The sequence below is a fragment of the Antennarius striatus genome, chromosome 3 (assembly GCF_040054535.1).
Source record: "Antennarius striatus isolate MH-2024 chromosome 3, ASM4005453v1, whole genome shotgun sequence".
NCBI lineage: Eukaryota > Metazoa > Chordata > Actinopteri > Lophiiformes > Antennariidae > Antennarius > Antennarius striatus.
The window spans coordinates 25,951,990-25,974,404 of NC_090778.1; the positions used below are offsets into that span (position 1 = coordinate 25,951,990).

The window sequence follows — 22,415 nt, forward strand, 5'->3', positions numbered from 1 at the left end:
TGTAATATTAAAAAGCTATTACATAAATGTTAATAAAACACATTATTAATATATATCTATTATTTATTATATCTTAGATAAATTAAATAAAAAGCATTTTCCACTGGAAATACAATTTTCAAGAGTTTTGTTTTGGAAAATCAACACTCAAAAATAAACAGTAAACCCAGGGTATTTTAAAGCCCCTCGTTTACTTGTTGCAATGAAATGAATGAAATCTCATTTCAAAACAGTGCATCTATGCTAAGTCAGGGCACCCCACCCATGTCAAACACGTGTACGGTTTGCATGTGTTAACGTTTGCTATGTTTCATTGTTGTTGCAGGCCTTATAGGAAGAAGAGATCTTCTGGGAATCTGATTAAATAAAGGATAAATTGTCGCATACTCAGATGTTAATGATTATATAGTGTTTCATCTCATCAAAGTAACCAAGAAAACTTTAGAATTTGCATCTAGTATGAAAAGTTGTCATTCTGCAGTGAAGACATTGTGTGTAACAAACATTGGAATATTATTGTAGCATAATGAGGCTGGCAAACAACATCATAACCACGTTGATTAAATAGGTTTCAAAGACACATATTGGGGTACGAAATACTGAGTTTGCCATCAAATGTAGAAACGCTTCAACAGAAATCGTTAAATACATAATTTAAAATAATGAAATTGCAACAACGGTTTGATTACATTCATTTAATAGTTCTTATAACTTACTTTTCAAAGGCAGGCGGTGCAGCATAACACGTATTTTGAGTGCTTTTGATCAAACATGTCGAATCCAAAAATTCAACAGTTTACAGCTGTGTTACAATCAAACACAATCTTAAGGAACCCTGACTCCGTCGCGCGACAAAGTGCAACCTTCATGAAAGCAAGGTGGCGTAGAAAAAACCTAGCATAGTTAGACAAGATTGTACACTTCAAAAAGAAATTATAAAAGGAACAAAACAAAATAAAAGTGTTGGATATCCACTGACAGGGAACTAAAACGTGTTCCATAATGATGGAAGAAACTTCAAAATGGAATGTCGTCATCCTTCACCATTCAAGAAACCATGGGAATCTGTCGCTGGATCCACTAAGCATACAGTAAGTGCTGTAGATATTTCTGTAACTGCAGAGAAGCATTGTCTGAGAGTAGCAGTGCAAGTTTGTTCATTAGAGTCACAGTTGGGAGTTGAAGAATCAAAGAGCTGAATAAATATCTTGGCGTGTTTGAAGTACTGCAGACAGTTGTAGGAACTATTTGGTGGTCAATTCAAGTGCAAGAAATAAAAGCAAAAAGTCTTCTTCTTTTTTTTAAGAATGGCACAAAAGGCAGAAGTGATTTGTGTTGGTCTGATGTGGATGGTACTGGAAGGTTTCAGACACAGTAAATGGAGTTACACCACAGAGGGACTACAAGATATTTTCTAAGCCTAACATTTTTACACAGTTCGTACAATAACAGGAAAAAAAAAAATTCAAGACAGACAATGAATGCAAAGATAATACATTCTGGAACAAAAAGTTGCATTCAAGTCAAGTAACGTTACCCTGGAAACGTCCATCATGATGTAGCGTCTGCTGCAGAACACAGTGAAACATGAAGACCCAAACTAATGTTAGAGGTCATTACAGACACATTCCTTTAAACATTTTGTCACAAAGACCTCACAGCAGCATTGAGGATGTGATTCATTCAGCGTCTTTTAATTTTCCAGACCTCTGTGGTGTCATGATCTCATGACTCGAGCTGAATCTGTCTAGTTCTGAGCGGCGAAACGGATATAGATCTTAGCTTCACAGGAAAAAGCTCAAACATGCAGGAAATCAAACTCGCCGATGCTGCAGACGATTTACCAATACTCCCTCAACACGTGGTATTTTAGTGCTGACACAAAAAGTGATTGAGGTAGGCAAGGAAACCATCAAATGATCAGCTGACATGATGTCTTTGTGTGGCTGTAAATACCAAAAGGACTCCTCAAAGAGGAAAAGGATGTGACAGGAAATAAGGCGACTATGAATCTGAAGCTGATGCCAGTTTTCTTACAGAACATTCAAGTATTAAGACCACGATGCATTAATTAATCAGAGCCGGGCGAGGATGAACCCATGCAGGTCTGCAGTCCCATTGCAGCGCTGGTACCAGCATGCAGTGCGCCTCTCATCGTTTGCATCGTTCAGCGGCGCCGCCTTCAGGGCTTTTCTTGTGGGGCCTTGAGGTGAAAGGGCGCGGAGACGAACGGGTCGACGGCGCTCGCGTCTGAGGTCCATGAGTAAAGCGGCCCGACGGGGACGGACGCCACGGTGACTTGTCTGCCCACGCTGGACACGACTCTGTGAGCCTCGACTGGCTGCTGGGCCACCGCTGCCTCGAAGTGTCGGGAGTATTTGGCGAGAGCCTGCGGGCGGAACGGTTGCTGGGCGACTTCTCCCAGGACAACTTGGTCAGGAGTTACCCCTTGAGCTGCCGCTGGGTGAGGGTACGGTGTCTTGGCCTGAGCTCCCGCCGCCTCCTTCCTCTTTCCGAATGGAGCCTGGGAGAAGACGTCGAGCTGCTGCTGAGCCGACAGCGGGGCGTGTGGAAACGGAGCGTTGGCGAACACGTCGAACGTATCCCCCTGCCCGATCCGAAAGGGGGCTTTGGAGAAAACGTCGGCGTTGTTGTCGTCAGCTTGTGAGTGATGGGAGTGATTCTGAGCGCAGGTGCTCGGAATGGTTTGATTGAAGGCGGTAGACGGTTGCGCCGGCGCCATGCTGGAGTGCGTTGACTGGCGAAGGGCCGACTGAGGCCCCTCTTCTTCATCATCATCATCATCCTCGGAATCCATCAGCAGAGGTCTGGAGCCGCTGCAGTCGTGAGCCGCTGCCTGACCCTCCACAGCTCTTTCACCCTGCTGTTCCTCCTCACGGGCCTCTTTCTCCCCGTCTTCATCGCTGGAGTGAACACATCCCTGAAGCGTGTTTGATTCCGGAGGTTCGTTGTCTGGCTCCTTGCCGAGCACGGTGTAGTCACTGCTCCCCCCTTGGCCATCTGAATCGGACAGGGGAGAAGGAGAAAACGCATCAGAGATGGACAGAAATGTTCAGACGACACAAATAGAATCTTCAGCAGGTGAGACTGAGCTGCTGATTCATCTAACAGACCATCAGACACACTTCACGATCAGCGGAACCCCTGGAAGTCAAGGAGAACGACCCAACCGAGAGAAACAACACAGTCTACGCTGAACGAGTCACGTACGACAGACAGGACGAGGCAGCGCTACCATCACAACATCCAAGAGCCTTGTTTCCACAAATTGAGGTGTGTGTGTGTGTCTGTTGGGGGGCTTTAAGCGCTCTTGAGAGTTAGAATTGATTGTTTGGAGGTAGAGGGGGGGCATCTGGGGAAACAAGGATGGACAGCCTTCAAGCAACAGCAGACAGGTTTGCACAGACGAGCAGAGGCCGATCAGGCTTACCTCAGCGGCGGCTTTTCTTCCCAGATTGTTTGTATTCGGTTTGCTACATGATTTGAGTGAAGCAATTGAAAAATTTATCCACTTTTCATCTCACCGGTCGGCGACAGAGAGTAAAACCACGGCAAACAGCGAGATGATCCTAATCCCTAAACTCACAAATCAACACTGGATCGAGACAAACAAACACAATTTAAGTTCTTTACTCTGGGAAACCGTTTTTTCTACCGTAACAAATAAAAACAGAGGAAATTGTTCCATCCTGGTGTGAGATCAGTACTTGAGTCAGTATTCTATTTAACGCAATATAAACCCAACCAGCATGTGTCACACAGTAAAATAAACGCCAACAGGGACGAGGCGTCTGACGGGAACACGGAGGATCGTGTCGGTTTGTCCCAAAAAGAGGAAGACCAAATTGAAGAAGAAGATAGAAGGAGAGACATTAGCAGGATTGTCGATTTCTGTTAGAATCAGACTTTATAATCAAGGCTCCTGGTGATGGTTCAGATTTTCAGGGTTCCCTATTTAATCAAAATGCCCCCAAAAATGTGAAAATATGCATTAAAGATGACAAAGAGACGTCTTCAGTTTGCTTCCGTTCAAAATTCAAAACAAGTCAATTTAATGTGATGAATGCCAAAGAAAAGGAAATCACTTTAGATGATCTGAGAAAGTGGAATCTTTTTTTTTTTTAACATTTGAAAAACTACAGAAGCGATCGATCAATTATTAAATCATTTGCCCATCGATTTTCTTTTGATCGTCTCATGGGTTGATCAACAATTACGTGAATTCACAGCAGGAGGAGGAGAAAGCAGAGGATATCCCAGAATTTAAATGTACCGTTAGACCGTTAGTTGGCGGCGCTACACAGACATCAGGAAATAAAATCCACCTTTAGCTTAAAGGTTAAATCTATACCTGGACTAACGCGGCTTAAAGAACCAGGAATCAGAAAGGAACGTGATTCATAGACAAATATTTATTTTATCTATAGGTCATTATAAATTACATGTTTCATGTGGAACTCAGTTCATACATTCTAAAGCACTATCAGTAACAGTCACATTTATTCATACCATGATGGATAAAATGCTTTTAAATATTACACAAAGAAAACTTCTACTTTAACCAGCGCTGAGCAGCAAACATGAAAAATAAAAGTGATTTTCTGCACATATAGAAGGAGTTTTCTATGAGCGTCTCCTTGTTAAAGCCACGTTAGTGATGTAACAGATCACAGCTTTTGGAGGGGAAAGAGATCAAACGGAGGAGAGGAAGAACTTCCCGTAAAGCTTATCGATAGGTCCGAATCGAAACTAGAATCTAAAACCCTGACAGAAGCAGGGCAAACATACAATAATGGCTTTTCTATTAGGTCAAAGCATTTGATTTCTGTCCGTTTTTTCTGTGGCTTAGCTTGACGCCAAAAGAAACATGATGGTGAGTTCATGAGTGTGGGAAAAGCTAAAAATTAAAATGCACAATAACCATTAATGGGATAACAAGTGTTGTAGATAGTGACAGAATCCTGGAGCTGATCCTACAGTCGTGGTTCTGATTGGTTACTGATTTACAGACAGAAATAATACCTGCTTCACTGATAATATGGAGTTAAGCTGTCGCTGCAACTCTTAATACAAGTCCCGTGTTACCTCAGCTGGAAACGCTTGTCGGTTAGAAGTGACCTGATTTGAAAATGTTTGAAAAAGGCAGCTGAACGCAGCAACAGGAGCAGATATCTGATAAATGCAAGGCGGGACTCGGGATGCACCGATACCCATATCAGTACCAGGTGCAATACTCAAACATTTCCTCATAAAAAAATCACTTCAATACCACTGCAACCAGTCCCGCCTCAAGACAACGCACCTTGACTATTAGCTGAGATGGTAAGAGGAAGAGGAGAAACACCAGCAGTGTGGAAACATTTAGCATTTCTGCTACCCTTTCCTACAAGCGATTTCAATTTTTAATGCTTTAATGATTTTAATGCTTGAAGAACCGGCAGATCTAAAGTTCAAGGGGGTTTTTTCTCACGCTAGCAACACGCTAAAAGTTTCAACCAACTTTGCAGCAAACACTGGCAAAGTGGGAAAAATAAATTCCAGGCGAAGCCTGACTGTTGTTAAACATGAATTCTAAACGCAAAACATTCCAGACCCAACTGGCAAAACTGCGTAACTCCACGGAAACGCACATCAGTCGCCTGTCAAGAAGCAATTCGGACGACTCCTTGTGCGACTATAGGAAGCTGAAGCAGAGATATCTGGAGTCGCAGAGTCAGTCTGATGTCTCAGGAGACGGAACACGACTGGAAACCAACTAGAATGTGAACCCAGTCAGTCAGAGAGAAGCCGTGCGAAACGGAACCATTACATTTAAAATCAGCATTTGAATGCCGATGCAGAGTTCTTTTGTACGTCTGTTAACTTTGTGTAAACCCGATAACTCCGTAAACAGGCCAGACGTTTCCATTAAGTCCCGGGTTTCTTTACTAAGTGGTTCAATCAGTGCAAACAGCCATCAGCGGTTTATCTGTTTCATCAATAGTTCACATGGAAGCTTTTCACAGCAGACTGCGTCACGCGTCCTGGAGGTCCACAGCGTTCGGACTCGTCTCTCTTTAGACCAGCCTGTCTGACGGCGGCTGTTTTAAATAAAGCTCCAACCGTTTACGAGGACGCAACGCCGCGCTGAGAGATATTAATGCAGTTACGAGGGAAGCGTGAGGAAGACCATGGTGCAGCCGGGTCACAAGCAGATGATATGCACAGGCATTCATGAGGAGGTTTTTTTTTTTAAAACAACGTGAGATATGAAGAATGAAACCAGCTGATCAGGAAGCTAGAGATGGAGTCGAGGCCAAGGAGGCACGTTGACAGACGGGTTCTACAGAACCGATCTAAGCTGAGCCGGGTCCATCGTTTCACTTCATAAGGTGCTACATTTAGTGCCTCCACATCTACCCCCCCCCATCCTCCCTCCCTTTAGGATTGCACAGCGCCCCTTCGACCTCTCCAAACCCCTCTAGAGGTCGATGAGCTGATCCACCAGCAGAAGGGAACGGGCCAAGTTGGGGATGCTGGACTCTGAACTGCCACTGTTGCTGCGCGAGTGACCACCTGAAACATGCCAGAAAGAAAGAGAAATAGGGAAAGAAAGAGAGAAAGAGGGAGAGAAATGGACATGGAAGGGCAAAAGGAGAAGCAAAGGAATAAGTAATGTTAACAGAGGTTGAATGGAGAAATTAAGAGTGAGGAGTTCATGAGGATGAAGTGAAAATGATGGCGGAGCAGAGAGATGCATGAACGGGGGCAGAAAGAGAAACGGGCACAGAGTGAGCTGGGGTCATTTTTATACAGCTGCATCAACACGGTGGGGTGGGGTGGGGTGGGGGCTTAGTCAAGCTACAAAGAACCTGCATGGTGGAGAATGAACGGCAGTTAGCGTTAAAATAAAGGCGAGTCAGATGACTAATATGAGCGCTTGATGGGAGAAACAAGCATTAATGTGTCAAACGCACCCGTTCAGGGGCCGTCTCACACCAGCAGCTACAGGAAGTGGCTACCGTAAGTGTTTCAGGGGTGACAGTCTGGGCTTCAGCGGGTGTGAGTGCTCATCTCTGGACTCCTGTTAGCCTTACCTTGATTTGTGTTTTTGGAGATGAGCACAGGAATGGGGTCAAACTCGTCGCCATTGCCCCTCTCCCCGCACGACATGAGGAACGCAGAGTCTGCGGTGAAGGAAGAGGGAGTGAAGGAATAATGCAAGAGGGGAGGAAGAAGTTAACTCAAGAAAAGAAAAGAACCCAAAAATTGAAAAGAGGATAAAGGTTGATTAAAAAAGTAGATGGAGCCAGGGCGGTTCCGGTATTTACTAACCATGAGTTTTTGTTTTTTTTTAGCTCTTCTACAAATAAGTGATGGGATCTAAAAAGCTGGTTAGTCTGACTTATTACTGTTTTCTCTGCATGAGTGATTCCTCCTGTTCTAGGAAGGATCTGCAGTGAAGGATGGTTTCCCTGGAACAAAAAACACCCAGAAGATGCAAGGCTAGCTGAGGGGGTGCTGCAAACATGGTCTTACCAGGAGCTGTCTGAGCAGACGGAAGTTCCTCCAGACAGGATAAGGAGCTGGAGCCAGGTGGAGCAGAGGAGGAGGAGCAGGAGGAGGAGGAAGGAGGGAGAGCAGAACCAGACTGGTTTCCACAAGGAGTGTGAGATAAAAGATCAGCAGAGCAATCCAGCAGAGAGTCCTCAGCAGAGAGAGAGTCTGAATCAGGAGGAAGCAAAGCCGGAAGGACAGAACGTCACAGCAGAAACAGACGGGAAGTAAAGAGCTGCTTATTCGATAGTGTGTGATCGTTATCAAAGGAAATTAGCAGCAGAAATTCCACAAAAAATACTCTGACAACCAAGAGGGAGGCACTTCACCAAATTAGCGGAACACATATGAATGCCTGATGATTTCCATGGTCAGTTTTTATCATTACCAACAGATGGAGGCTATAGGTGGAAGTAGGACTGACACCTCCACCAAGGCCGAACAATCCTGGCCATAATGTTTAAAAATGTGGAGCAGAAAACGGATTGCACCAAAGTTCTTTTTTCTATCCCGTTCACTTTGTTTTGTAGAAGTTTGTCCAGCAGTGTTTTGCATAATCCAGCATCAGCTCTGGCCTAACATTAGCCGTTGTCTCCAGAGGTAACAAATACGACTGGTAGACCATCACAAACTGCAGTTAAATCAAACTGACGGTGAAGAAAATGATTCTGTGAGGTGAGCTTCACCTCATAAACCCACAAACTCAGTCCACACGACTGTTCAGGAGTGATACGTTTCCTACAGCTGGTAATAATTCTTCTGTGGTGGAAATGAAGCGATGAATCAGGTAAAGATTTCCTATTCTGTGGTCATGGAAGCTAACCTTGCATGCCGGCGGGGATGAGCTCTGGTTGGCCTGAATGTTGCTGGGCCTGGGGGGCTTCCAAACCAGGAATGAGTGAATCCACACACACCTCTGCTTTCACTACAAAAGAGACACCAAGAGGAAAACACTTGTATTCAAAAAGGCATCATTAGTATTTTTAAAAGAAACCAGATTTAGTAGGGGTAAAGGTCGTCTCTCAGTCTCGTTCTGATTTGTGACCGTATTAGTGAAAGAGAAGAAGGGAGGAGAGGCAGAGGCATGCAGAGGGATGGGGGACTTTAGGAGGAGGTATGGGACAAAAACAGAGCGAGAGCCAGAGGTGGAGCTCTCTGCTGATTTAGCAAAAGGGTCGGGCAGGGTTCAAAGTTCAGGGAGCAGCAGAGAAATTTCAGGGGCCTTCAATCAAGAGGAGGAGGAGGAGGATTTTGTCTCGAAATTTCTAAATACTGGACATCAAATTAGTTTCATATATGAGTTGTTAGTTTATTATATTCTGTCCACCACAGACAGACAATCCAGAGGCCTCTCATGCAATCAAACCTCGACCAGTAGAATTAAACTACTGAAGAGTTACTACATGGCCGCTCCTGCAGCACTCATTTCCAGGATCAACATTTCCTGATACAAAAGAAGCCACAGCACTCCGAGGGTTTGTCCGCAGCGGTCACACACGCCACAGTCCTCTGTTACACGCCAAACCACTCCACTGACTGTTGGACCAGACAATCTCAATTTCAGATTTTTCTTTCAATCATGCACCTCTTTCGTTTCAAATCATTAGAGCTATGATTAAGTTGTAATACACCCCATGCATGAAACAACACATGACTTTTCACTGCTGTGCATACTTACAGGAAACTGCTATGGGGCAAAATGGGATGGGGATATTGGAAGGAGGAGGAGGAGGGGGGGATCTTAGGCAAGGAATGTGTTGGCTCAGAAAATGGCACAGCAGATGTGACCTTTTGCCCCCTTCACTACAGGAAAGAGGCCAACACTGATTAAATGCTTTTTATAAACCCTAAATGTCAAAAAGGTAATCCATCCCGAATGCTTTGCATCATGCTGACTTTTCCTTTTACACTTCATTCCAACAATGCTTGATTTGACGTGTTTGTTTGCGTGAATCCTACATGGGCGAGTGGTACAGAGTGTCAAAGAGACAACTTAAGCTGGGCGGAGGAGATTAACTACATCCTGATTACGCAATGGCCTAAACATCTTTATCCTCTCGGAATAGGCCTTAAACAGCAACCACACAAAGGAAGTTACTCACTTAACAAGAATGTACATCCAAAAAGGCGAAAGGCCAACCGCAGCCAACATAAAAAGATGGGTAATCGTTTTAATAAGGCGGCACAGTCGACTTTCTCTTGTTCTTAGAGCTGTGGTTAAGAAGGCTCCCGCAATCCAATTAACAAAGAAGAATTTGTCCTTAGGGTTGCCAGGCAACGGCAACGGCACAGATCTGCAAATGAGATGTGATGTAGCCGCAGCTATGGCTATTCATCGGAGCTGACAGGGAGCCACTGTGAGGCTGATCGCTATGTCAACAAGATAAGAACACATACAAACCCCAACAACAAAACCAGCACTCATTAACTGACCTCTGGGGGGGAAGTGATACCCAGGAAATGTCTACAGTAAATACAAACGTGACTCATGAGCTTCAAGGATATATTTGATCAAGAGCCGAAGACCTGAGAGAATCAAAGGGTGGTGGTGGCTGATGAATTACCTGTGGCGTCAGAGAGGGAGCTAAAAGGGTCAGGGATGGTCAGCACCGCTGAACCTGTACTCATAATGATTTCAGCTTAATATTTCACAGTGAATAAAGATGGAACAGAACAAAAGAGAGAAAGATGAGAAGGGAAGAAGAAGAAGGGAAAGGATGGGAGGTATCCCTTAAGGATGGGTGATTAAGGCAAAATTTTACCTGGAAACGCATTGAGTCCTGCAATGAGACTTTCACTGGAGCCTGTGACCTTTTCTCCTGGTGCAGCAGCTAAACATCAAGACACAAAACCAATTCATTCACTTAATAGAACAGATGCATTTGGAAACACGCGTGGAGCGAGCAGAACTTACTCTCGGCTAGCTTCGCAAAGTCTTTATTGAGCAGCTCCTCTGCTGTTAGCTTAGAGAAGTTATCGTCACCAAAGGGGTTCCAGCTGGGCTGAGCGCTGGGCGCAGGAAACGCTGTGTGGGCGCCGCTGTCGGCTGGATGATACACACTCTGCTGGGAGGAATACGGTGAACCAGAAGGAGTGGTGCTGGCTGACCTGCAGGGGACAGAAGTGGAAATAAAGATTAAGAGTGAAATTCGATGATGGGAGTTAAGTGTATGGACGCTGGCTTATGTGTGAATGCAAATAAGAGAGTGAACAGAGCTATTTAAAGACTGAATTGAAGGATTCTTCTGGGATGGATTCTCTGGGATGTAAAAGGCTTGTTTATCCTCCTTTGGGAGTTGTGTGGTATGAATGGACAGAAGGTCTATTGCCCCTCTCAGCTCACTCAGAGCCATGAAAGAGCAGTTCATCCCCAGATCACTGAGGGGACTTCATTCTGCTCACTTGGACTTGTTGAGGCTGGCCTCCGCTGCGGCCGCCTGGAGCAACTGGGTGGATTTGCTGACCGGGACGCCGAACACGGCGCTGTGGGTGACATCGCTCAGGATGCGTCTGTGGCCGCTTTTAGGTGCCATCTTTGGTGAGGAGGGGGGCGTCAGTGAGCCGACTTTATGTATTCCTTGCCCGACTGCCTGTGAGGACAATAAAAATAAATAAAGAGATAAAGAGGATGAAATGAAGGGAAAGGTCATCAAATCAGACCCCAGAGGCAAAATTCACCACAGAGAACCCTGGAAGGAGATGAGAGCATAAAAATCCTTTCTGAAGAGGGAAAAAGGCATTTCCAGCACAGAGATTGTAGCGAATCAGACACGACTCAGTAATTTGAAGCATTAAAATGTAAAATAAAACCAATAAAAAATAGACTTTTGATAATTGAAAGAAGCAGCTGAGAAACCAACACTAAAGGATTTGTTAATCAAGTTGAACACACTATTTGAAGCCTTCCCAGCTGTTCTAGGATTCACGCTGTGTGATTTCTTTCTACGAGCGCATTTCCTTCCTCCTCTGTGCCCCAGAAAAAGAAAAAGTAGGAATTTGGATGTGATTGGTTCGAGACAAGCTGGCAGTCACCCCTCCCCACCCACCAGGTCTGAAAGAGCAGCAAACGGCGAATAGAGGAGCATATTACCACGACCTCTGGGTCAAATGCAGGACCCACAACTGCTGACTCAAGGATGGGGATCAGATGAGGAGCTGGGGGTTCATGAATGGGGGCTACAAGCTGCTGCTGCGGGTGCAGGGTAATAACTGGAGGAACCGGCGTAGCTTTGGTCTGCAGCCGGGTGGACGCTTGAGATGGTGTTTGCTGCTGGTGGAGGAGGAGACTCTGTACCGGTTGATGTGGGATAGGATACCACAGAGAAGCATGAGGAAGGCCCGGGTCGCCATGCTTTAATGCATTTTATAGACACTCTTGAGGGTTTATTATAGTTTACTCTACAGCATGAATGGAAATCATGAGAAAGTGCATGATGGAGGGAGAGGAGTCCAGTGAAAAGTTGTACTCACCAGAAGCTTAAATAATATTCTGCCTCTTAAAGCTTTAGTTGTTTTGTCACAAAAAATAGATTTTGAACACATTTGTGCACATATTTATGTTTTACGTTAGTTAAATTTATTAAAGCCAAAGAGGCCCATCAACACGTTTAATCATCTTCCTCTTTGTGGCAGAGAACTTCTCATTTAGACCCCAGATGACTTGTGCTCCTACCTGCTGGTTGCTCTGCGGGCTCAGGAAGCTGGAGGCCTGCTGCTGCTTCATGAGGAGCTGCTGATGCTGTGGCGTCGCCTGTGGCTGTGTGTTGGTGGTCGGAGCCGGCTGGGGGGCGATCTGTGCAGCAGGAGCTGATTGGACAGCAGCTGTAGCTGGAGGCCGGACATTGATGCCAACATCTGGAAAGGAAGGACAAATGGGAGAATGTGAAGAGATGGAGTCAGAGTTTTATCTTCAGTTACATTTAACGACTATCAGAACTTCAGAATCTCATAAAACACACAAGCTGCTGTGAATGTGGTGTCACATCACACTCCATTCTGTCTTTAAAGTGTGCCTGACATGAATGCTTTCGTCAAACGACAATTAGAAGGCCATAAATACAGGGATCATTGGCCCACAGGGAATACAAACCCCGTTGAGGAGTATGCCGAACTGAAATCAATACGTCACCAGAATAACTGCCACATAAATGCAGAGCCTGATTACCCAGTAAAGATGGCCGGGTCTACTTTTCTAACTACTTTTTCTTGCAGCTGGAGTCTAACATAAGAATGTAGATGAAAGGAGACACAAATGTATGTTATCTGAGTCGTAAAATGAATACTTGGAGGTTGCTGGATCACAACGTTTGACCATTATGATGCAGAAACGAAGCAAAGCTTTGAATTGGAATACAGCTTCTTGTACCGATGGCCTGGGGCGCTCCAGCAGCCATATTGGGTCTTTTCCGAGGCGTCAGAGCTGGCTGGATGGGAAGAATGCCTGATATCGGTTGGGGCTGAGCTTGGCCGGCTTTGGGTCGTTGCCGAGGAGCAATTGAGGTTTCTGTGGTGGGAATGGGGTCCGTAAGCCTGCAGGAGGAAATGGGAAGGGACTGAATGTAGAAGCTTCTTATAATAACGCTCAAATGCTTTGAATTTTACTCACCGGGCTTTGGTTTGACTCTTTTTGGCCACTGCTTCACTGGCTCTGACAGGCTCAGGGAGTTTTGCAGGAATGGATGAATTCTAAAAACAGATTTTCACTTTTTACTCAAAACAAAAGGGTCACTATTTCCTACATCAATGAGGAATCAAATGTCACAGCAACATGTCAGCACTGGTTTCTATCTATGAAAAATTGTTCCCCATATTAATAATACTTTGGTGAGGTCAGAATTTTGACTGAATTAAACGCTGTTGGACTTTTCAAACGCATTAGAAAACACACATTATGAATGAAGGGCAGCCAACTGACAACTGCTTGAAAGGATATCCTCTCCAATATCAGCTTGTCCTACATTATTTTCCTTAAAAAAGCAACAAGACACCTGAAACCACTGAACAAGAGGAGCACGAAAAGGACTAAAAAAAGGAGGCGATCCTGCAGCCTATTCCCTCCTCCGTTTCCAATCTGACTTACATGTACATTAGGGACTGGACACTCTCGTCGAGCCAGTTTGAAGGCAAAGTAGGATATTTGGTAGATGTCTGGTCTCTTATCCGAGTCTGGTTCCAACATGTATCCTGGGAAATCAATGAGAAAAACACGTGAAACTCAGGTGGACGTGAAAAATGACCTTTAAATTCACAGCGAGTGCTCAAACATGGATGTGTGGCAGACTGTGTGTTGTGGGGACAGAGTTACTCACTAATGAGACAGTGCATGTCCTGGGAATATCGGGAATTGTCTGGGATAGTGAAACTTCCATCACAGATAGCAACTTGGCTCTCCCCAAAAGGAAGTGTGAAGTAGCACAGTTTATAGAGCAGACAGCCCAAGGCCTGTGCAGACAGTATCAATACACAAACTGATGAACTCATACATCATCATAAATGACAGTAATGTGACTCCTGTAATGTGACACAGCCTTGTGGTTGTCAAACACGGCCCTTCTCACCCAAATGTCTGCCTTTGTCGTGATGATCTTCCCGCTGTAGAGGTTGACCATCTCTGGAGCGCGATATGACAGAGTAGTGTACCTGTTTGAAGAGCAAGCCAATCAGCGTCTGCCTTTCGTTAAGACAAAGAAGAGGCAGTAAGAAAGCTCAGGAACTCACTTTTTAATTTCCTCCTCCACAACTTGAACCCCATCTGTCTGAGGGTTTTGGAAGCGGTTGGTGGCACTTCCAAAATCACAGAGCACATAGTGTCCCCGGTCATGCAAGAGAATATTTTCCACCTACAGACAAGATGAGACCTGTCAGGTCTTAATATGCAGGAGGTAAACAGCACAAAGGCAGCGAGCGGTGGGGTGTGCCCACGCTGGCGATCAGACTTGCCTTGAGATCTCGATGGATGATTGGATTCTTGCACTGGTGGAGGCGAGCGACCGCCTCACACGTGTCGCAAAAGATCTGTAACACCTCGGCTTCGCTGAAGCCCGTCTGTAATCGCTGGTTCATTAGGTTAACCACCTGTCCACCTGCATGAGACACACACGTCCACAAAGAGGCTTAACCAGCAGCGTTCAGGAAACAGCTTTCATGAATGACTTCAGTTTTAACAGTAAGGTACTGTAAAAGAATTTGCATTAATTAAACATGTGCTTTTATCTCTGCTAAAGAGATTATGCTCTCATCTGTTTCCATGCCGTTTGCTTGTTGATACAATTAAGCAAAAAATGACTGGACAGATTTCCTTTGGTAGCCAGGAAATTGTTAATGTCATTATGTTAAAACACGCCATGATAAAATGTGATCTTTCTATAAATAAAGCCACTCAGTTAAGCTCCAGCTAGGATAGACGTTCTATTGACCACGATAGCCATCAGTCGATCCTTTGCCTTTGAACAGAGCAGGATGCAGTGAGGAGTGGAGGGTAATGGAGCTCTGAGTTCAAAAGGGGACGGGGTGGGGCGCACAAATTTACCTCTACAGAAGTCCATTAAGATTAGAACTTCCCACACATCGCCAGCTCCCACTGCAGTAATGCTGGAGTCCAGGAAGCCAACAATATTTTTGTTGCCCACAAGGTCCCTCTGTGTAAACAAACACAAAGAAAACAACAATAAACAAGCAATACAGATACACAGGTTACAGGTTTTACAAACATAAGCTTGATAAAACACCCATTCCTGTAACCACCCAGTCTATTTTATCTCTAGGGAGACGCAGATTCTCCGCCAAAAGTCTGAAAGTAATGAAGATAACTATCGGCTTTGGTCATGTCACCCAGAGTGGCTACAGGAACTATTTCTCTTATCTCACAGTAAGGGATGGGGGGTGTACTTGATTACTATTCAAACAGATTACTTTTGTTCACTCTGGACTGTCCAACTCACCATAATCTGTATCTCAAGTTTGCAGACTTGCAGATCATGTTCATTGTTGACATACATCCTTTTTAGCGCACAGCGCAGGCCTTGATGAGTCCGCACTAGAAACACGATGGCAAAGCCTCCTGCAAAGGCGTAGAGATGGAGAACAGGAAATGTGATTGCATTTCTGGACTTGTAGGAGAAACAGCAGCAAAATGCCTCACATGGAGACTTTAGTGTTTAGAGCTTAGTTTAGACAGATTACTGAATGTGATGAGCGTACTGCTGAGTAGCAAACAAGGAAGAAGAGTTTGACGCAGCATTTTGTGAGTCAGCAGCTGCGCTGAGATTCAAAAGGCAGAAGATACGGGAGACAGGAAGTGAAAGAATTCATCACACGGTTCCAGAAATGCTGACATGTGGGGAAAGCCAAGAGACGGCTGTATCCATCCAGAGTGACTCAGAACACATTTCTAGATGTAACAGAACGCATTTCAAGATGTAAAAGACTGTGACAAAGCACTTTACATTATGAAACATGCATGATTCACTGCCCCCCCCCTCCATTACTTATTGTGGCAGGGTGTAGCTGGGTCGCCACAGTTGACAGCAAATCACAATATCACTGATAGTACAGGCTGTTAATTCAATCCTGCAAATTTCACAACGAAACGCAAATATCTACACAGTCGTCTCCAATCTCAGTCGACAAATAACAAATAACTCCCAAGTACGGATAAAATTAGCCACTGCCTAATGATGCAACCGACTACTGGGATTATCCCACTGCAGCCAATGCATGTGTAAATTCAAGCAAACACACACAAAAATACACCTTCAGGCACTTGTATGGAAAGGGGATTGTTGACATGTTTAGATAGAGTTTGCCATCAGTCTGATGGACATTATGTCACATCTCTCTTGGCATGGGATCACAAAGTGTCCTCAGAAATGAGCGAATGACTCAATGAAGCTCCACAGTGGGCAGCGTAGCAGGAACTGACAACATTCTCTGTTACAATGAAACATGTCACATCCCAAGAACAGGTGTAATGTTACCGGCTGTAACTCTAAACCAGCACAAAACAACACATCTCATTCATAGGAATGGCAGAAAAGCTGTGACTCACAAAATCATCAGAAACTACGTGAAACCAAATCAGACATCTGCTTGAAGCCTGAATAACTAAACACAATTATAATTATTACAAGAATAGCATGTACCGTTAGACTCGAAGCTACTTAATCCAGTGTATATGACTGATTGGTTTGTCTTTATACTGAGACAAGTATTTATTTCAGTTATGCTTGAGGCAAGGTTGATGAAGATTAAAGGAGCCAGGAGAATAATAGCACATTTTCTAAATGGAGTCACCAAGTAAGTCCAGAATAAATCCAAAAACATTTGAGTGAATAAGTATAGAGATTCTGATGTGGGGTCATATATTTTACTTTAAGTGATAAATAACCACAATAAATCCTCAATCACATAAAAAAAATTCCATAGATGTCTCTGAACAGACTGAGGTTTGATGTCCAAGCCCTTCATAAAGCCATGATGGGGCCCATCTATACAACCGATGAATTAATCAGTCTTCTTTCATTTATTATTTACAAGCAGGCACTCTTAGCTGACAGAGCAAGGCAGACTCATGGCTGACGTTATTGAAGTGACCACAGGAAACCTGTAAACCTCTATTGTTTAACTGTAACTAACTTATGACTGACTACCTAGGTTTCCTAAAAAAAATATATATATATATATATAATTATATATATAATTTACCATCTTTCAACTCAATTCAGATTCACCTACAGCAAATAATTCAAAGCTGTTTTAAAGTTGAAAAGTGCAGCTTTGTCATGATGTATTTGGAAAGAAAGTCTCCTGATAATCATCTTCCATGTTGATGCACATCATAATCATACTTTTAAACAGCAGCACTTCCTAAATCTACTCTTGTGATTTTGTCACTCCCTCTGTCAATAACAAGACAGATGAGTCAGCATGGCATTGATCCTTTTCAACACAAGAGAAAACCTACTTATACAATGTTCTTTGACCCTTAAGGTAAAGAGTGCAGTGACGCAAAGAGAAGTCAACTGTATGACACATGTCCAGCATATTGGACAGCTCATAGTTTACTACTATTGATCAGTCTACAGATACATTAATCTACACAACAATAAGACACAAAACTCACCTTCTGCGACAATTTCCTCGACAGCGACTTGATACCGTCCGATGGTGAAAACCCTTCCGATGAAGCTGCTAACGCTGCCGGAACCAGAGCCTCCTCCACCGACCCCGGAGCCAGGCCCGGAGCTCACCAACTCCCGACGAGAATCAAAAAATTTCTTCATTTTCCAAGTTCATAAAAACAATCAATTCCGAAATGGATTAGTGTCGTAACACCAATTGTGATCGGATGTTGTGGGTCCACCTTTGTCCGAGGTGCCGGTGCTGACCCTTTAGCAGCTTTCCAATAACGGCAATTGAATGAATTCAGCCTGCTAGCTTAGATGCTAGCTACCTGAAAACACTCCCAAGGTGTCCGTCGGTCTCCGGTCAAAACACAGTTCGAGCAGCAAGCGGAGTGAAATACTGTTGAGGAAATAATAGAATACAACGTTCCGGGGGTAGTCGCCACTTTCCACTCTGAACCGACAGCCGTAATGGCTCAATTGGCCAGCCTATGAGCCCCCCCCCCCTTAAAAAAAAACAGTTTTTAGCCGTTAGCTCACCTAGCTCGCTAGCTAGGTGCGGTGACAGCTGTCAATTGAACGGCAAAGTGCCAGGTACGTCCTTAGTGTCCAGTGTAGATTATTACACATCTCCTCCGGTAATCTCACCCGGAATGTCACCTAATCCACCGGACACTTTCTCGCGTCCTTCATAGGTCACATAAAAAGATTTCACTGCCTCTCTGTGTCCAGCCGGCTGGACGAAGGCGGCTCAAGCAACTTAATAACAGAGCTAACCTAGCTACAAATAGTAGAAGGTAGGACTGAGTCTCATCCAATCGTCTCCGCGGAAGCCCTACTGCCGGACGTATTCTGATTGGTCAAACGAGTAATGACTTCCTGTTTGGCCACCTGACACTGCTGTCACTGGAATAGTTTTGAAGGAGCGACCTGGATGCTTTAGCCTTAATTTGATGAAACAGCATCCTACAGCTTCCTAGGAATCAGTTATTTACCTTTTCCAAAGAGGTAATATTTCAGCTCATATTTGTTTAGCAATTGTTTATTCATGTATTTACGTTACATTTAATAGAAGATTTCGGTATGTTTCAAGAAAACGCAGTTAAATATTGGCGTGGATCCAGATGTGTCTTTCCAGTTTGTTTTCTGAAAAAAAGTTTTAATATTCAAGATCAGTCATTTATGACCACGCCTTGCATCTTGGCAATTATCCTTTTTATGTTCATGTTTAGAGGCTTATTTTCTGTGTGGTATGTAATTATAAAATAAAGCATTTTTTGTCACTATTCATTGAGGGAAAAAAAACGAAATTACAAGAAATGACATGTCTGCCGTAGATGAGGAGATGATGGCAGAAGGTGAGTGAGTGTTACACTGATCCATCTGAGAGGAACATTGAGATTGATGACTGGAAGAAGTGACTCAGGTAAGGATTTCACTTACAGTCTTTCTCGATTGCTTACACACATTTTCTGGTACTTGAAACAAAATGACCACACCATGTAACTCATGCACCAGCCCCCTGAACCATTTCTGCTAAACTACAAACACAATGTCTGCTTTACACTCAAATTTCAATTGTAAAACACACTTTTTTCAAAATACTACACACAATTCCCTGCATTAGACACAATTTTCATGAAGAAAATCTCTTGTTTTCTCAAGGAACACACTCATTCAAAATTGTAAACTTAATTGCCCTACTATGTGCACATGACTCACCACATCAGCAAACACTTGCCACACAGTTTTACAATTAGCAATCACAGCTTTAGCATAACAGGGCAACAGGTGAGCTTGTCTGTTTTGGAACAATGGATGCCAACAGAGGCAGAGCCAGAGGAGTGATTGTAACAGGAGGACGAGAAAGACCAAGGACTGCAATTTCAGATGAGATCCGAGCCACTTTGGTTGACTATGTGATCAACCATGGTCTCACAATGAGGAAAGCGGGGCAACGAATACAGCCAAATTTGAGTACACACACTGGCATCCGTCATCCGGACCTTGAAAAATGAGAATAGGTAAGAAATCTTACCTATTCCACCTAAATATATTTCAAGTTTGGGAAATATATTCCTACTTTGTATTCCTACACAGTATTTACAGTATTTTACTATTTGTATTGCAGAACTGCAAGATTACCAGCACATGGTGGTCGAGAACACCTTCTGTCTCCAGGACAGGAAACTGCAATAATCACCATGGTCCTAGAAATAACATCATAACATTGCTGCAAATACAAATATAATAGACAACAATGACATATTTCAAAATATTAGTAGCATCAGATTATCAACACTGGACCGTGTCTTGCGCAAAAATAATTTGAGGATGAAGTAGGTCTACAGAGTGCCATTCGAACACAATTCAGAAAGAATCAAAGAATTGCGATATAATTATGTGCAAGTAAGTCCTATACAATCCCACAATTGATGAACTCTCAATACTATAAATACACAATACATATTTCAGTATTGTAATAATAATGATTATGCTTCACAATAGTGACCACTCCATGTCTAATTCTGATGATGTTATGTGAGTTTGAGAGTCCTTGAGCTGGAGGTTGCTGCAGTGGAGCTCCAGTTCATTTACATTGATAAGGTTGGTTTCAACCTCACAAAAAGGAGTGGAAGGAATCACATCGGCCAGCGTGCCACTGTAGAAGTCCCTGGCCAGCGAGGAGGGAACATCACAATGTGTGCAGCAATTTCTCACCACGGTGTCATCCATGACCATGCTACTTTTGGCCCCTACAACACTGCTCATCTGATCACATTCCTGGACACCCTTCACAACATACTCATTCCACCAGATCAGACAGATGGGCCAAAGCAGCTCAGGTACGTTGTCATTTGGGATAATGTAAGTTTCCACCGGGCTGCTCTGGTCCATAACTGGTTCACTGCCCACCCATGCTTTTTAGTTGTTATTCTCCCTCCATACTCTCCATTCCTCAATCCAATTGAATTATTTTCTGCCTGGAGATGGAAGGTGTTTGAACGACAACCACAAACACGTATATCCCTTCTCCAAGCTATGGAAGATGCATGTGGAGATGTAAGTCGATTCTTTTCATGGCTGGGTTCGCCATGCCTGACGATATTTCCCCTGCTGCTTGGCCAGGGAAAACATTGCCAGTGATGTGGATGAGGTGTTGTGGCCAAATCCAAACAGAAGACAGGATGCAGCATAGTTGTTGTTTTTTTCGTACTGTAACTGCATTTTTTTATTTTGTATTTGCAACTTAGTGTTGGTTTGGATGTACACTGTGTACATTGTTTCTGTTGTGAAAAATAAAATGTTTGTTACAGTGTATTTGTTCTAAATATAAAAACAATATTCTAAAATTATTTTACACTTTTTTCTGTACTGTCTGTAGTAAGCTTAAGACTGAAAAAAAAAAGGCCCAAGTTCTTATGATGAAAGAAGACCAAGTGTTTTCCATTCATCACAGTGTTTTACATTGAGCACATCAGTGTTCAAATGGTTCTTATAAATGTCTACTCATTTGATGGTTTGTGTTTGTCATTTGACAACAAAACACCATTTTGAGAAGAGATAACATTGTTTTGAAAGTAAAGCTTCATTTTGCAGGAGAAGTGAGAAGTTTTGACCATTGTGTGTGTGTGTTTTTGGATTTGTGTGTAGAGTTCTGAGGGTATGAAGCATGCTTTCAGAAAATGTGTGTAAGCAAATTTTGACAGCCCCAACAGATAATTTACCTTCTAAATCTTTGCGATGATTTAATGTTTTGTTTTTCACACATTTTGAGGATTTACTTCTCAGTGTTTTATGTTTAAAAGTGGTAACAAACAAAGAAAACTGAGGATTAGATGAAGTAAATAAGATTCCGTCTCATATCTGCTGGAGCATCAGTAATAAAATTCTTACAAAAGAAATTCACTTAACGTATGATTAAATCTTGGTACTTTTTGAAAGTACACAGATTACTTTCAAGAAGTTTGGCCTCCTCTGTGTGACATGTCAGTACTTCCCCTGCAGGGGTCGCTGTTGCACCACTAAATGAATGTGGCGACCCTTGCTTCACCTTTTATTCGCTTTAAAAAAAACTTGACTCATAATAGTGGATTTGTTTGTGAGTTAGTCTTAGGGGAACCATATTTGGCTATGGACATAGTCCGACTTTGACAAGCCTTTCCTCTTAATTTTATGGATGGCTTTATTATTAATTGGTGGATGAGTTCAATTCCATGTGAGCCACTTTCGTAATTCATTCCCAAGTTCCTGACTACCAGTGTCACCTTCAGTGTTTGCAGCACAGATAGTCCATCAAGCACAGAGGACTAGTGTTTGACGTCTCACCAGTAAGAGGTTTACATACTTAACACATAATGGAACTGTTAAAGAAACACGGCTATTGATTTATATATTACTCTCATATGTCTCTTTGACAATGTATGCATGGATGATCATCTGTTTGCGTACAGGACATAAATTATAGTACAGCTAATCCACTGGAATCATAGTCTAGTCATACTTTGAAACATGTGGTGACCATTTTGCTGAAATAATTGAGCATTAAACTATTAAAGCTGTAGAGCTGTTAGTGCTGTGGTGACAAATGAAGAAGCTTTGCTGCATTCTTTCCCCGATGTTCATCTACATTATGCCGGATCTGTGCAGACCCCCAAAAGTGAAGGTAAACATACTTTTCTCTCATTTTGTGTGGTCCCCTGAGAACCAAAACATACTTACAATTGGATGTCTGAA

The 22,415-nt window shown here is 43.3% G+C and overlaps 1 protein-coding gene across 7 annotated transcripts; it reads right to left on the reverse strand.

Moving 5' to 3' along the window:
• Nucleotides 1-661: 661 nt before the first annotated feature.
• LOC137592287 (AP2-associated protein kinase 1-like) lies at nt 662-18,438 on the reverse strand. Of its 7 annotated transcripts, none has more exons than XM_068310340.1 (19): nt 17,678-18,438; nt 15,498-15,616; nt 15,086-15,194; nt 14,497-14,639; nt 14,275-14,396; nt 14,115-14,196; nt 13,866-13,998; nt 13,637-13,740; nt 13,163-13,242; nt 12,923-13,086; nt 12,230-12,411; nt 11,648-11,824; nt 10,960-11,147; nt 10,472-10,665; nt 10,320-10,388; nt 8,381-8,482; nt 7,540-7,725; nt 7,098-7,187; nt 662-3,021 (listed from the first exon to the last, which is right to left on the reverse strand). In XM_068310340.1, exons 1-19 carry the CDS (start codon nt 17,835-17,837, stop codon nt 2,183-2,185), a joined length of 3,243 nt encoding a protein of 1,080 aa, XP_068166441.1. In that variant the 5' UTR covers nt 17,838-18,438; the 3' UTR covers nt 662-2,182. The 7 variants fall into 7 exon arrangements, with proteins under 7 accessions (XP_068166441.1, XP_068166440.1, XP_068166438.1 ...); XM_068310339.1 differs by having other exon boundaries at nt 11,654-11,845; XM_068310337.1 differs by having other exon boundaries at nt 11,648-11,845.
• Nucleotides 18,439-22,415: the final 3,977 nt, after the last annotated feature.

Coding starts and splice junctions, on each gene's coding strand:
- LOC137592287 (XM_068310337.1), bottom strand. CDS start 17,837: ATGAAGAAATTTTTTGATTCTCGTCGGGAGTTGGTGAGCTCCGGGCCT. Junction 13,999..14,114: donor CGACAAAGGCAGACATTTGG/GTGAGAAGGGCC, acceptor CTGTCTGCACAG/GCCTTGGGCTGTCTGCTCTA. Junction 10,666..10,959: donor GCCAGCCTCAACAAGTCCAA/GTGAGCAGAATG, acceptor TGTCCCCTGCAG/GTCAGCCAGCACCACTCCTT.